This window comes from Lolium rigidum, chromosome 6, assembly GCF_022539505.1.
Source record: "Lolium rigidum isolate FL_2022 chromosome 6, APGP_CSIRO_Lrig_0.1, whole genome shotgun sequence".
Lineage (NCBI taxonomy): Eukaryota > Viridiplantae > Streptophyta > Magnoliopsida > Poales > Poaceae > Lolium > Lolium rigidum.
In genome coordinates this window covers 177099056-177115253 of record NC_061513.1, presented here as the reverse complement: position 1 = coordinate 177115253, position 16198 = coordinate 177099056, and the positions used below count along the sequence as shown (strand labels likewise).

At 47.9% G+C, this 16198-nt stretch overlaps 2 protein-coding genes across 2 annotated transcripts; both read left to right on the top strand.

Moving 5' to 3' along the window:
- The first annotated feature begins 4218 nt into the window (after positions 1–4218).
- LOC124659009 (lycopene epsilon cyclase, chloroplastic) lies at positions 4219–9989 on the top strand. The gene is made up of 10 exons (XM_047196978.1): positions 4219–4557; positions 7681–7852; positions 7927–8062; positions 8158–8371; positions 8524–8667; positions 8753–8860; positions 8948–9044; positions 9124–9255; positions 9389–9521; positions 9617–9989. The coding sequence occupies exons 1-10, from the start codon at positions 4234–4236 to the stop codon at positions 9780–9782; spliced, it is 1626 nt and encodes a 541-aa protein (XP_047052934.1). The 5' UTR covers positions 4219–4233; the 3' UTR covers positions 9783–9989.
- Positions 9990–10501: 512 nt separating this feature from the next.
- On the top strand, positions 10502–13070 carry LOC124659008 (U-box domain-containing protein 35-like). Its single transcript, XM_047196977.1, has 4 exons — positions 10502–10607; positions 10680–10774; positions 10845–11487; positions 11540–13070. Exons 2-4 carry the CDS (start codon positions 10691–10693, stop codon positions 12877–12879), a joined length of 2067 nt encoding a protein of 688 aa, XP_047052933.1. The 5' UTR covers positions 10502–10607; positions 10680–10690; the 3' UTR covers positions 12880–13070.
- Positions 13071–16198: the final 3128 nt, after the last annotated feature.

Sequence of the window (16198 nt, the reverse complement as noted above, 5' to 3'; positions counted from 1 at the left end):
CATACTTCAAGAGCATGATCATAGTTAGACATGATCCACTTGTTCTTGAGATCTTTACCTCAAGTTCTTAGGGTTTATGATCATCACTCAATTTATAATGATCAAGGTTTGGCTTCCTGAATTATTTCTAATGGAATGGGTTCTCACTTCCATGATCAAGCATTGTCTTGATCAACTAGGATATATCACTTCTATATTACTTTCTAGGATGGACATGGTCATGGTTGTCTCAATAGTTTTATATCCCAGGAAAATGCCTGAGATAGTTACTTAAAGTTCCCTCAAGAACTCGATGGTTTAACCATTTGGATATTTGAATAGATAGAACTAGGATTAGTATGGATGGTCTCTCTCATTTGGGGAAGGACTTCAATGCCAACCTAATATTAGGCTCCATAGAGGTTGATGTGATCATCAAGATCTATGTTTAACATCAATGGTTATCTCTCTCTAAGGTTGTCTTGAAGATGATGATTTGAATACCTGGATGTTTATCCAAGGTTTAACTCAAGGTTTGTTATTGCTTCTTTAATAATTATAATATAACTCTCACCTCTCCAGGTTTGATGTAAAACTATTTGGAATAGGGAAGAATATATATCTCTTAAGTTGAATCTCCTTGTCTTGTTTCCAAGGTTACAGTAGAATGGATATCATAGGGTTTATGATAAGTGCATGGATTAGTTTAAGACATGGAGAAGATAAGTGAAGAATAGTTTCTCCAATTATTGTTACTTAATTTCCAAATAGATTGATGTTCATAGGTTATGGCAAGAAATTCAATGTTATGATCTTTAATAAGATCCAGTAATTGTTCCTTGATTCATATGTTCTTGTGTTGGTTTTAATTCCATTTGATCTAACCCCTTAGATCAAATCATCTCTACCCAAAACAAGGTTTTAGTAAAGTCACATTGAGGTTTATAGCGCTTGACTTGATGAGCTACTTCAATTCCACCAAGGTCAAGTGAAACTTCAGTTACTGTGACTGTTTTACTTTAAAGCGCGAAAATTTCCCAGATTTTCTATGCATGAATGCAATGCACACATCTGTTTCCTCTATTTTTGTAACCCCATTACCTGGGATATTACATATCTCTAATCTGAAACACCATATTCAGAAGCCATACTTCGTGGAGTTGATAACTTTGAGAGCTTGGCCCATATGGATGACAAGGAATGTTAAGATCCTCAGAGGATTCCGGCTACATATATTCAGATGCAGGGCATTTTTAAACGAGGAACTTAAGTGGCTCAAATGCACGGCTAAAAGGAAAAGGTATAGCTTATCTTCAGGTTGGGTGGATAATTTCATTTGAATTTCTTTGTAGCTTAGATTAGCTTAGAGCATCTCCAGCCGCGTCCCCCAAAGCGTCCCCCAAAGCAATTTGGGGCGCGTCGGACCAAAAATCTGTTCCAGCCGCGTCCCCCAAAGCCCATTTTTGTCCGGCGCGGCCCTATACGGTGTCCGGCGCCCCGAGCCCGTCCCCGTACCACAGGGGACGCTCCGGGGACGCCGGACACACCAAAAAGTGAGGCGGGGAGTGGCGGGGCCGACCCGTCAGCGGCACAATAAATTTTAACCTAACCGTCGCCTACCTCGCGACGGAAGTTATTGGCTTTGCAGCGACGGTGCAGTTCCCGCAGAGGCGCAGCGACGCGTCTCGTCGCGCCTAGCTCTGCATGCCGGCGTTAATGAGCGCCACCGCTCCCCCGCCTCCCTCCGGCCTATAAAAGGGGCCGCCTCTCGTCGTCCCTCTCACACACAAACCCTAGCGCCTCTCTCCCCAACCCTAGCCGCCACCATCTCAACAAGAGACGACGCCATGTCTGGTAGAGGCGGAGACCGAGCTCGCGGCCGTGGTCGTGGCCGTGGTCGTGGTCGTGGCCGCGGCAGAGCGCCACGCTCGCCGTCGCCTGCCATGCTGTCGTCTTCACCGTCGGAGATGGACGTGGAGTCGGGCGTGCTGTTCGAGTTCGTCCTCGTCCTCAAGGGCGACCCACGCGGCATCCAGAGGCTGCCGGACTCCTTCGCCGAGTACGTCGCCGGCGACGACCGCCCGCGCACGATGCATGCGGGAGGCTGCGTGCGGCTACTACCGGTGGATCGTCGACGTGATCTACGACGCGCGCGGCAAGATGTACCTCAACATTGGCTGGGAGAAGTTCGCGCGCCACCACAGCCTCGAAGCCGGCTTCATCCTCCTGTTCTCCTACTTCGGCGACAGAGACATGAGCGTCAAGGTCTTCGACGAGACGCGCTGCCGAAGGGACTACCACGGCGACAACACCGATGAGGAGGACGACTGATGTTGAAGAGTGTTGTTTCTTCGCAGCGAATACGTGCACAGAAGTTTCTGGATGTTCGCCTCATCGGTAGAACCAACAAGGGCACCATCCTCCCGCTGGATTTTCCAGTTTGGGTGACTGGGTGTGCCCTCGAGTGTTCTTTCTTAGCAGCGAACACAGGAAACCTTCGATGCACGGTCTAGTTAGGTTTAGTTTTTTTGCAAAATTTTATATTTGTGTCCACCATGGTTCAAACTATGTATTAGTTTGTGGAAAACCATGTTCCAAACTGTGTCTTCCTGTAAACCACGTTTCCAATTATGTATTAGTTTCTGGAAATTGAAATAAAAATGCCAAAAAAAGTATTTTAAATGTTTGGGGGAGGTGTTTGGGGGACGCGCGCGACACGAACAAAACACGTCCCCCAAACGCTCAATCCGGCGCGGTTTGGGGACGCTTTGGGGAACGCGGCTTAAGATGCTCTTAGGTTTACTTTCTGTACAAATGTACTCTATGGAAGCAGAGTCCGACTGTTTTCCACAAAACAAAAAAAACGGCTTCAATCGTTTTTGCACCAGTTTCAGTCGGCACAGAAAATAATACAGTACACAGAGCATACAGGACGTTGGTTCGTGTCGGCAGACTGTCCAGTGATCATTTACAGGAGGAACTCACTCTCGTCGATGCAGCCAGAAACCTTGGACAAGACAATGTTTCAGTACGTGTATGTTGCGCCTGCCGCTAGCTCCGTGCGGACTACCTATCCGTTACGTGGCACTGTTCTCTTCTAGGTTTCTCTCTGGCTCACTGGTTACCATCCGGACACAGGAGCACGAGCATCTTCTTACATTTCCAGAAGAAAAGAAAGGCGCATACTATCCCGTGGCATTTCCTGGGACGGAGACGCTTCGAGAGGTGGAATGGCATTTGAATTTCCCAAAGCGCATGATCGATCGAGATCGAAAAAGTGCATGCATTGTTCAGTACAATCTCAGCGTCAAACTCACAGCAAACTTAACACAAGAACGATTGAGATGATCGCTTAACATCCTTTCTTGATAGTCTCGCTGGACACACGCCAGCCTGTCTTGCAGAGCCTGCACCATACCGTCTTGCGGTGTAGTCGCGAGGTGTGGCGCCAACAATCGTGATCGTGCAATTAGCCATCGACAGCAGCAAACAGCGACGACGTATACATGGGATGGGTCGGGACTGCAACATAACGGAAATACAAGTGTTTAACAAAACATCACCCACACAACAGAGAAGGAGATGGGAAAGAGGCCGCTCTCGCACCATCATGGAACCCGCTAACAGATACTCGAAATCGAGCATCCACTACGGGGCAAAAACCTAACAACACTACAACAAACTATAATGAGAAGTTCAGGACAACACACCCACAGAGCTAATTATCACAAGTTTAAACACAAGAACCACACATCAACCAGGAAGCTAAAGAAAACCAGCATCAAGGGAGCTTGAATCGGCAGAACATCAGCCATCGATCCTAAGATGTTGTGTGATCAGATGAAACAGATTTTGAACTGAAGAAAGCCCTCATAAGTGCAAACTTGGTTTATTTTTGCAGCGAGGTCATTTTGCGCCTGAGCCCAGCCCATTTGCCAAACCGCCTTGGCGTCACTGACTGACACGAGGAGGAACCGGCAGGGAGGAGAGGCTTCCCCTCTCGCCTCTCGGTCGGGAGGAGTCACGCACGCCGTCGGCACCTCCCCAAAAGCGAAACCATATCCGAGTTCCATGTGGCCGCGCCCAATCGCCATCCGCCACGTACCATATCCCGGATACCCTCTCCAAAACCTCTCCCTCCACACCCCCCTCCTCCGCTCTTCCCCAGCCAGCGCCAGCGAGCGAGGTACCCTCTCCGCCCGCTTCCCTTCCAGCCACGGAATCCCACAACCTGCGCCGCCGCGGCGGGGGGCAATGGAGTTCACCGGCGCGACTATCTCGGCGCCGTTCGGCTGCCGGGCGTTGCGCGGCGGCGGACCGCTGCGGACGCCCGGCTGGGGCGCCGATGGCAGGAGGCGGCGGGTGAGTTCGGGGCCCGGGGCGGAGCAGTCCAGGAGCTGGAAGGTGACCTGCGTGGCGACGGAGAAGCCCGACGAGAAGGCTGCGGCGGGGGCGGCGGGGCTGGCGGTGGACTTCGCCGACGAGGAGGACTACGTCAAGGGCGGCGGCGGCGAGCTGCTCTACGTGCGAATGCAGGCCACCAAGGCCATGGACAGCCAGTCCAAGATCGCCTCCAAGGTAACACCGTACCCACCGTCTATCCTTTTCGGTACAACCAGTATCCTGTTCTTTGTTTTCTTCCCTTAGATAATTGCTCATGTGCGTGCATGTTTCGATGATCTTCAATATACTAACAGATTCTTTCCCCAATTAGCGTTGCACCAACTTCCGGATTAATCGCCTATAAAATTTGCTCGTTTCCATAGTCTTCCATAAACACCAGACAGTCGCATAATTTTCAAAGATACTGAAATTCGTTCTGAAATCAACTGAACTTGCCCGTGCAATCAATCTCACTCTGAACGCAGCGTCTAATCTGTATACTGTTCTAGAACGCAAGTGGAGTTCAAATGCACGCCATACTGGGGCTGCTACCACGGCACCATTACGGTATTCCTCATATTGAAAAATCAAAGCAAAAATAGTCTTGGGTTGCCCATCCTGTGTCATAGGAGTTCCTGCCTAGCTTCCTGGCAAGCCAAGACTACAAAATGTCATTTGGCGTGCGCTCATTAACTGCACTCTAGGAAAATGAGAACATGTCTGCATTCCGTGGCACACTGATGTTGAATTTGTTGGACCGGATGCTCTCTCGGGGCATCATAATGTCCATTTCATCCCACTGTCATGCCTTTCACTTGCTTTCGTTCGGTAGGTCTCGTTAACTGGAAAACGGTGTGCAGACCTAAGACCCTTGGAGGCCTCGGTATGCCTGACATTGAGCGATCTGGACGCGCTCTGAGGCTGCGCTGGCCTTGGTTGCAATGGACCGACCCTGAGCGCACGTGGGCTGGGTCGAAGCTTCCCTGTGACGCTGCCGACATGGCACTCTTCAGGGCTTCCACCAAAATCACCCTCGGCAACGGGAAGGTGACATCCTTCTGGCACGACAACTGGTGCGGGCGGGGCCCCCTATCTATTTGGGCGCCTGACCTCTTCAAGATTGCTTCCCGGAAAAACCGCACAGTTGCCAAAGAGCTAACCGACTACAATTGGATCCGCTCCGTCGCCACCATTAGCACTCCTACCCAGCTGGCGCAATATTTGGAGCTTTGGGACATCATCCACACCGTCACCCTTGTCCCTGAGCAAACGGACTCCATCTCCTGGACTCTCACAAACGATGGGACTTACACTGCCAGCTCGGCTTACAATGCTCAGTTCTTCGGTGGACATGCCAGATTCATCGCCAACAAAATCTGGGAGGCCCACGCCGAGCCGAAATGCAAACTTTTTGGCTGGCTTGCTCTTCACGGAAGGCTGCTCACTGCAGACATGCTCGCCATTAGGGGATGGCCCCATGACCCTCTGTGCCCTCTTTGCCTCCGTGCTCCTGAGACGGCCGAGCATCTTTGCAAGGACTGCCCCTTCACCATGGCCATTTGGAATCAGATCAAGTCCTGGGACAACGATGACAGTGTTGACATCAGCCATGATTACCGCTCGACCTCGGAGTGGTGGGACGCCATGATCAGCGGAAAGACTAATAAGGATCAGAAACGCTTCATCGGCCGTTTCCTCTATGTTCTTTGGAATGCTTGGAAGGAGCGGAACAGACGCATTTTTACTGCGCGTCGTCTAACCTATCTGGAGGTGGCCGACATCGCTAGGGAAGACATTCTGCAGCGGGACCATGCCATCAACGGCTTCGGGCCAGCCATCCCGGCCGAGCCGGACTAGTTTTTCTATTTTTTGGGTCGGTTTCTAGGGTGGTTTTCTGGGCATATTTCCACCTTAATCTAAATATGCCCTTCTTTGTACAGTTTGGTTCGTTTTTCCCTCTTGCTTAATGAAAAGGCAGTGCTCCTGCCGGTTGCTCCAAAAAAAAAAAATTGACTATTTGGGACATGCATTTCCCCCAATTTCATACTAGTACTATTTTTATTTGACGAACCAGGAATTTGTTCAGGCTTCTGAGATTCTCTTTGATTTATAAGAAAAGAGGGGCAACAATGTAGCTTTTTATCCATAATGGCCGCTTTATTACTTCGAGTTTAAGCATTACATCTAGCCTCGGCATAGCTAAGATGCACATAGCTGTACCAATTCACAAGTTACAACCATAAAAATCTAGTTCTCGACTAAAACATAAGAGTGAACAAAAGAAAGACTAAGGTGAAGGAGGTCCGATCCGAAGATCATGCTGCCATCCATGTTGCGAAAAATATCCCTCGCCGTATCCTCCAACCGTGTAGAAACCTTCGTAAAGAGGTCGCAATACTCCACATGCTGTAGAGGCGACCACAAACGGAGCGTAGCTGTGCATTGGTAGATAACCTGCATAAGAGAAGCATTTTTATTGTTAAAAACCTTGTCATTTCTACATAGCCAAAGCGATCAGCTGGAAGTAGGACTTGGTGCTAGCTAGAAAATCAAGTGGGGCAGCTTTTTTAGAACAACAAGCAAAGGGACAACTATAAGAATGGAAGACCTTACGATTAGAGAAGGCCAACGTTGGGCTTAACATATAGTATAGGTAGGTTGTTTACTAGCTATTTTATGGAGACATACAAAATGCATGGAAGGCTATTCGAGAAAAAAATGCATGTGAAGGCCATGACCCAGGATGGTCTCTACTCTGTACGTTGTTCCACATTGAGTGGCACTATTCATTCATTCAATTCAAAGTGTTGGAAAAAAAAGAGCGGAGTGTTTCATTTGATCTCAGTTTCAAGGGAAAAGAAGGAATTTTACGATCTACTCGAACCTCGTTCTAAAATTCATATGAACAGGGTCTTTATGTTCTAATTTCCCTTTGACGTTATTTGGACTTTGGTTTGACTGCTTGTTAGAATTACTACAAATGAAACATCAAAGTCTGCAAAATGCTTGTACCTTTCAGTACTCTATTTTGAACATGCATTCTTATCTTGTTTTTTCTAGTCCTACGTTTTCAAAATTCTGCAAGTTAAAGAAGCCTTAAGCTCATTGCGAAAAGCTTTAACTGAAGTTCTTGTACTGTAAATATATGCACTGTATAGTAAGAATGTATCATTCCTTTTTCTAATGAAACCCTGTTCAGTTTATTTTTCTTAAATGATTGATTAATTGCGGTTCAAGAAGATGGCATTGCATAAACTAATTTGTGTGTTGAGGCATTCTTCAACTAGTTGATTTTCTGTTTTGAATCTTTGTTTGCAGCTGTTGCCTATAAGTGCTGAAACTTCAGTACTTGATTTGATTATCATTGGTTGTGGTCCCGCTGGCCTATCTCTGGCTGCAGAATCAGCAAAGAAAGGACTCACTGTCGGTCTCATTGGCCCTGATCTTCCATTCACAAACAATTACGGTGTATGGGAGGACGAATTCAAAGGTAGCATATTATTTGCCGCATGTTTGGATAGCTTATTCAGCAGGATGATATACGTTTCCCTTATTTCTTTTCAGATCTCGGTCTGGAGAGCTGTATTGAGCATGTCTGGAAAGATACTGTTGTGTACCTAGACCGTAACAAGCCAATAATGATTGGCCGAGCATATGGACGGGTGCAGCGAGACTTGCTGCATGAGGAGTTGCTGAGAAGGTACATTCTCCCGTAACAACATTGGAATTCAGAAGCATCAGGCAGCATGGTATAACATGTTTCTTGATTGGTAACAATAATTCAGTAATTGCCAGATGCCATGAAGCTGGTGTTACATACCTCAACTCGAAGGTGGAACAGATAATAGAATCTCCAGATGGGCATCGAATAGTATATTGTGAGCCGGACCAGAAGATACTTTGCAGACTTGCCATTGTTGCTTCTGGAGCAGCATCTGGTAAGCTACTAGAGTATGAGGTTGGAGGACCGCGTGTTTGTGTTCAGACTGCATACGGTGTAGAAGTTGAGGTACATTACTAGGCCTTCAGAAAGTGCTCATTCTGATTCATGGTTTGTATCATGATTTAGAGATTAAACTTCATTGATGCCTTTTTAAGTTGGAATTTTCAGATGTTGTTTGTGTACTAGCTCAGTTTCTCAGAATGATTTCAAAATTTCAGGTTGAACATTATCCGTACGATCCCAGCTTAATGGTTTTCATGGACTACAGAGATTGTTTCAAAGAGAAATTCTCCAATCCCGAGGAAGAAAATCCAACGTTTCTCTATGCCATGGCCATGTCTTCCACACGAATTTTCTTTGAGGTTTATATGAAAAACTTAGCACTGTGTTTCTGTAATGGACATGCTTCCATACTTATAGGTTACTGACCAAAGTAATTTATCGCAGGAAACATGCTTAGCTTCGAAAGATGCAATGCCGTTTGATCTCCTTAAGAAGAGGTTGATGTATCGGCTGGATGCGATGGGAGTTCGTATCCTAAAAGTATATGAGGAGGTAACTAGTTATGGGTTGATATTCATATTGATTTTTCTTGCATATGTGTGCTTGAATTATGGTTGAAATGATGAATCTTAATTCCAGGAGTGGTCCTATATTCCTGTTGGTGGATCCTTACCTAACACAGACCAGAAAAATCTTGCATTTGGTGCTGCAGCTAGTATGGTCCATCCTGCAACTGGTACATACAAATCCTCAGTTTGAACTCGCCATTGCTTGTAATTGACATGGATACTAACGATATTGTAGAAAATTCTTAGGATACTCGGTGGTCAGATCTTTGTCTGAAGCTCCAAGATATGCTTCTGTCATATCTGATATCTTACGAAATCGTGTCCATTCTGAACAATATTTGCCTGGAAGTTCTCAAGGCCCCAGTCCATCAATGCTCGGTACAGATTTCTTCCGTTGTTTAATGAATTCAACAGATAGAATTAAATCACTTCAAGATGAGCACATTTATGTTCTGCGAAATAGGAGAAATGAGCACAACTGTCTGCTGCTAAACGTTGTCTGATATTTCAGCATGGAGAACGCTGTGGCCTCCAGAACGGAAGCGTCAACGCTCATTCTTCCTCTTCGGATTGGCCTTGATAATACAACTGGATAACGAAGGCATCCAAACATTCTTCGAAACATTTTTCCGGTTGCCCAAATGGTAATTATTCTTGTTCGTTGCTTTTATTGCCCGTTCTCAAGTAAAATTTATCGTTCCAGCAATTTCACATCCCGTTTAATTTTTTTTGCAATCAGGATGTGGCGAGGATTCCTTGGCTCGACACTTTCATCAGTGGATCTCATGCTCTTTGCGCTCTACATGTTTGCAATTGCGCCTAATAAGTTGCGAATGAACCTCGTCAGCCACCTCCTCTCTGACCCGACTGGATCCGCGATGATCAGGACCTACCTGACCTTGTAAAAGCATTCCGCATCTGCAAGAATTCTAGGAAGTGTACAGTTTTGTAGTTGTACATACCATAGTTAGAAGAGGAGCTGGACGTCACTTGGCATGCTACAACAGCAATATCGTTTGTTGGCTATGGCAGTCGAGTAGATCTCTGTAGTGGAGTAAAGTGTGGATCATGTATAGTTGAACTGGCCATTTTTAGGTCTTGTCTCCCGTTTCCTGGTTCGCTCCTCCCTGGTTTTCTCCATGCTTAAATTTAGATTTGCTCTGTGGTCAAGGTTCTCCAGGAGGGAAAAGTGGGAGCGTAATGGATGCAAGAATAGGATGAGGCTAGACTATTCTTTGTTCCGTCGTTACGCCATTTTGCTGCATGCGGGTAGCAAGGGGAATGAGAGCAGGCAGGCCAGGAGGAGATCTTTGTAGGCAAGGAAGGAAGGGAGCAGGAGGAAGAGGAGAAGGGACGCTTCCGTCGCTCCCTCAACCTCTCTGCATCTCCTCCTCTTGGTGGCCCTTTTCTGACTAATTTGAACATCCATTGCACGAATCAACTGGTCGGAGAATCGCCGGCGTCCATCCCCGGTCAAGGAGAACGAGTGCTTGATCACCGGCCGGACTATTGCAGGACACGATGCTGCATGGCAGCCCGGTCAGCCCCGATGAGCACCGGCTCACCTCGCCGCCGAGTCTGCACCAGCCGGCGTCGACCATCATCGTCGCCATCGACCGGGACCGGAACAGCCAACTGGCCATGAAATGGGTCGTCGACCACCTCCTCTCCGGCGCCTCCCACATCATTATCCTCCACGTCGCTGCCCACCATCCTGCAGCCAACCGTACGTAAGATTTGGCTACATCGATCGTTCTCCAATAGAGTACAAGAACTGATGATGTAAATTCGTTCCTGCGTAGATGGATTTGCCATGGCTGAGACGACACAGGACGCGCTGGAGGCTGAAATGAAGGAGATCTTTGTCCCATTCAGAGGATTCTGCTCCAGGAATGGGGTAATTCCATTCGATTCTCTTCTGATTGATCAAGAGGGGGCGGAAATATTAACAGTGGATGAACCTGCAGGTGCAAGAATCGGAGGTGATACTGGAAGAGGCAGACGTTTCCAAGGCCATCATAGACTACATCACTGCGAACAAGATCCAGAGCATCGCGCTCGGCGCATCCAACCGGAACGCGTTCACCAAGAAATGGAAGAACCCCGACGTGCCGTCCAGCTTGATGAAGGGCGCGCCGGACTACTGTAACATCTACGTTGTCGCCAAGGGCAAGCCCGTCAACGTCAGGCTCGCCAAGTGCGGCGTGCCGGCCGACGACAGCGACTTTGCCGTCGGGACCTACTCCAGGAGGAGCTCCAGGGGGCAGCTGCCGCCGGTGATGCCAGAGTCAGTCTCCTGCAGCAGGCGATCCGTCGACAGGAACTTCGGGCCCGAGCTCACCACGCGGCCGCCGTTCCGTGAGCGCTCGCTGACGGCGTCGGCGACCAAACCCTACCATCTGTCGGGAAGGATCGACAGCACCGACGGGTCCTACCGCAACAGTCTGCGGATCAACAGCACCCACGACCCCTCCAACTCTAGTGTCGACCCCGACTTTGGACAGGCGGTGCATTTCTCCTCCATGGACTTTGGGGAGAATATCGACGCGCTCTCCCTCAGTCCCCGGGATTCCGGCTCACCTCTATCCACCGTGAGTTCCTTCATGATGAATAAACATGATTGCCATTCTCAATTGCTTACGCACGTACCTACCATTCGTGCAGGCCCAGCGCGAGGTGGAGGCGGAGATGAGGCGGCTGAAGCTGGAGCTGAAGCAGACGATGGACATGTACAACGCCGCGTGCAAGGAGGCTATCAACGCGAAGCAGAGGGCCAAGGAGATGCACCTCCTCAAGATGGAAGAGGCGCGGCGGCTGGAGGAGTCCCGGCAGGCCGAGGAGGCCGCATTGGCGCTGGCCGAGATGGAGAAGGTCAAGTGCCGAGCCGCTATGGAGGCTGCCGAGGCGGCGCAGCGTCTGGCCGACCTGGAGGCGCAGCGTCGCCGCAACGCCGAGGTGCGCGCGCGCAGAGAGGCCGACGAGAAGGTGCGCGCTCTGGACGCCATCGCAAGCCACGACTTACGCTACCGCAAGTACAGCATCGACGAAATCGAGCTCGCCACCGAGAGCTTCTCCGAGAGCCTCAAGATCGGCGAGGGCGGCTACGGCCCCGTGTACAGCGCCAGCCTCGACCACACGCCAGTGGCCATCAAGGTTCTCCGCCCGGACGCCCAGCAAGGGCGGAAGCAGTTCCACCAGGAGGTGGAGGTGCTCAGCTGCATCCGCCACCCCAACATGGTGCTGCTCCTCGGCGCCTGCCCGGAGTACGGGTGCCTCGTCTACGAGTACATGGAGAATGGAAGCCTCGAGGACCGTCTGTTCCGGCGCGGCGGCACGCCGACGCTCCCGTGGAGCCAGAGGTTCAGGATCTCGGCCGAGATCGCCACGGCGCTGCTGTTCCTTCACCAGACCAGGCCGGAGCCGCTGGTGCACCGGGACCTCAAGCCGGCCAACATCCTGCTGGACCGTAACTACGTGAGCAAGATCAGCGACGTCGGGCTGGCCCGCCTCGTGCCGCCGGCAGTGGCAGACAGCGTGACGCAGTACCGGCTGACGGCGACCGCGGGAACCTTCTGCTACATCGACCCGGAGTACCAGCAGACGGGCAAACTAGGCGTGAAGTCAGACATCTACTCCCTCGGCGTGCTGCTACTGCAGGTGGTCACCGCGCGGCCGCCCATGGGTCTCACGCACCACGTCGAGAAGGCCATCGAGGCCGACACCTTCGCCCAGATGCTCGACATCACCGTCAAGGACTGGCCCGTCGAGGATGCGCTCGGGTTCGCCAAGCTCGCGCTCAAGTGCACGGAAATGCGGAGGAGGGACCGACCGGACCTCGGCACCGTCATCCTGCCGGAGCTCAACCGGCTCAGGAACCTCGGCATCGCCTACGACCAGGCGCGCGCTGCTAGCGGCGACAGCAGCTCGCACGGGCAGGAGAGGACCAATGTCAGCTCACCGACGGTTGACGGAGCGTGTGCGTGGAGAACGGCACAGAGTTAGCGTTTGGCGCACGCAGGGTTAATTTTATGTAACTCCGTGTCAGATAGAGAGTGAGCTTATGAGGGGAGAGGGACAATGTGGTTGTCCTCGTTCTTTTTTGGGTTATGAAGATTCTTAATTGCCTTGATGTATGTAGTTTCTCGCATGCTTAACATTGACATGTTTGTAGTGCGGGCTCGTGATTACCTTGGGGGAGCCGCCATTAGGAATCAAAAACCTGCTTTGATCCCCAAATGATGATTAGACAGAATTTTACATCTATTAGGCGCCAATTAGATCTTGAAGGCAACATCTGGGTCATTTGGGTCATGAGGCACAATCTGAAGGCAACCAGGGATAACAAGGGACAACAGCAACACTAATATGAACCATATTTCAAAGGGACAAATGCAACATTTGGAGATACAATTCAATCAGGCAACAAAGGCAACAATGTTTTCCCTCTAATGTAGCTACAAACCTTTAAAAAGAAAGCCCACAAATTAATCGAATGGATCTCTATTGGCATTAAAAGACCAATAGGATTCTAAACCGCTGCTTAAATTAATCAACGCTTAATTAAATATCTTAATCTCGCATGTATAATCCAAGTAATAATCCAACCCTATTTATACTTGGCAGTGTTAAATTTAAAGCCAACCGGGATAAAAATGAACCAGCCCATCTCATCCACAAGGAGGGCGCCTATAGATACATACTCCGGCCATTCCTTAATTCTTATCGTGGTTTTAGTTCGACATGACAAAATTATGGAACAGAGGGAGTAGTTACTTGCACCAAAAGGACCCGCATGGAAGCACCACACACAACACATGCATTTATTTGTGGTTCAAGCCAAAAACAACATCATCAGCGTTACAAAACCAGCAGCACCACCACAGCAACCAACTTCGGACCACAACAACATTGTTGTTGATCACATCAAGAACATTTAGAATACCAAGAACATGATGAATTGCAGCTAGAACAACCGTGAAGAAAGTACAAATCATCGTGAAGGGATGCATTGAGGAGAGGACAATGTAGCAGCAGACGAAGAAGTGGTTGATCATCGGCACGTTCAGGAGGAAAGGCGGAGCCATGGAGAGAACAAGGATATGCGCGTCGAGGAGTTGTCACGTGAATTCATGATAATCAATAGGACTGTTTGGCTTGGTGGTATGAATATATTCATCATTGTCATAGATCTAAAAGTAGAGGCTATTATTCTTAAATTGGATTTTGAAAGGAATTTGACAAAGTGGATCATTAATTCATCCTCTCAGTTCTACAACATAAAGGATTTGGTCCTAGGTAGTGTCTTTGGATATAGCAGATTTTAATCTGCGCCACCTATTCAATTCTGTTGAATGGAGTCTCAATCTATATTTAAGTGCAGAAGTGGAGTCAGACAGAGTGATCTTTACCCCTCTACCTTTTGTATTGGCAGCAGATGTTCTACAAACACTTGCCAATGATGCCATGAGCCAAGGAAATATTAATAGGCATATCCCTCCGTTGTGCTCCACTGCATTTCCTATTGAGCAGCATGGTGATGACACTCTTGTCTTCATGCAAGCAAATGAGCTAGATGGAATTTGGTGTACCACCATAAAGATCAAGGAGGGCTTGGAATTCATGACCTAAAGGTCAAGAATTGAGCCTTCCTAGGTAAATACCTTATTTAAGCTTCTTACCGAAGATGGGGTGTGGCAAACCCTCCTTAGGAGAAAGTACATAGGCTCATGTGCATTGTCTAAGGTCTATTGGAAACAAGGTGACTCAAACTTTTGGGCTGGCTTAACGGCAACAAATAAATTTCTTTTCCCATATGGTTCATTCTCTATCAAGGATGACTCGAAAATTAGGATCTGGGAGTATAAATGGCTAGGTAACACCACACTCCAAGAATAGTATCTAAATTTTTACAATATTGTACGTCACAAAAGTGATACACTCAATAAGTTATTGGAAACTTCCCCGACAAAACTGGCACTCAAAAGAGACCTCATCGGTCCTAGATTAGCAGCTTGGAATGATTTGATATAGCGTTTAGCCTTGGTACATTTGACACAAGGGACATGCGAGTGTAATTTGCTTGAAAATGGTAAATTCTCACTGGACTCCAGGCATAAAGCGTTAATCCTGCCAGATGCGTTGGTGGATAATAATTAAAAAATATGTAAGATGAATATACCGATAAAAAATAAAGTGTTTGTGTGGTATCTTAGTCGCGGTGTAATCTTAACTACGGATAACCTTGCAAAACGCAATTTGCGTGGATGTAAAAAAGTGCGTCTTCTGCCATCAGGACAAGACTATCAAACACTTGTTCTTCGAATGCAAATTTTCAAGATCTATACAGTCAGTCATCTATATAGGTTCTACCTTATTGTTGGAGATATGCCAAAGAGGCAATAATAAAATGGTTATTATTATATCTTTGTGTTTATGATAAATGTTTGCATCACATGCTATAATTGTATTAACCGGAACATTGATACATGTGTGTTATATAAACAACAAGGAGTCCCTAGTAAGCCTCTTGTATAACTAGCTTGTTGATTAATAGATGATCATGGTTTCGTGATCATGAACATTGGATGTTGTTAATAACAAGGTTATGTCATTGGGTGAATGATATAATGGGCACACACCCATAATAAGCGTAGCATAAGATCAAGTCAAGTTCATCTTCTTATAAGCTTTCGATACATAGTTACCTAGTCCTTCGACCATGAGATCGTGTAAATCACTTACACCGGATGGGTACTTTGATTACATCAAACGTTACTGCGTAAATGGGTGGTTATAAAGATGGGATTGAGTATTTGGAAAGTATGAGTTGAGGCATATGGATCAAGAGTGGGATTTGTCCATCCCGATGACGGATAGATATACTCTGGGCCCTCTCGGTGGAATGTCATCTAATTAGCTTGCAAGCATGTAACAAGGTCACAAGAGATGACATACCACGGTACGAGAAAAGATTACTTGTCGGTAACGAGGTTGAACTAGGTATGGAGATACCGATGAACAAACCTCGGACAAGTAAAGTATCGCGCGACAAAGGGAATTGGTATCGTATGTTAATGGTTCAATCGATCACTAAGTTATCGCTGAATGTGCGGGAGCCATTATGGATCTCCAGGTCCCGCTATTGGTTATTGATCGGAGAGGAGTCTCGATCATGTCCGCATAGTTCACGAACCGTAGGGTGACGCGCTTAAGGTTCGATGTCGTATAAGTAGATTCGGAATCTGAGTTGGAGACCGAATATTTTTTCGTCAGATGGGATCCAGGACATCACGAGGAGATCCGGAATGATCCGGATAATAAG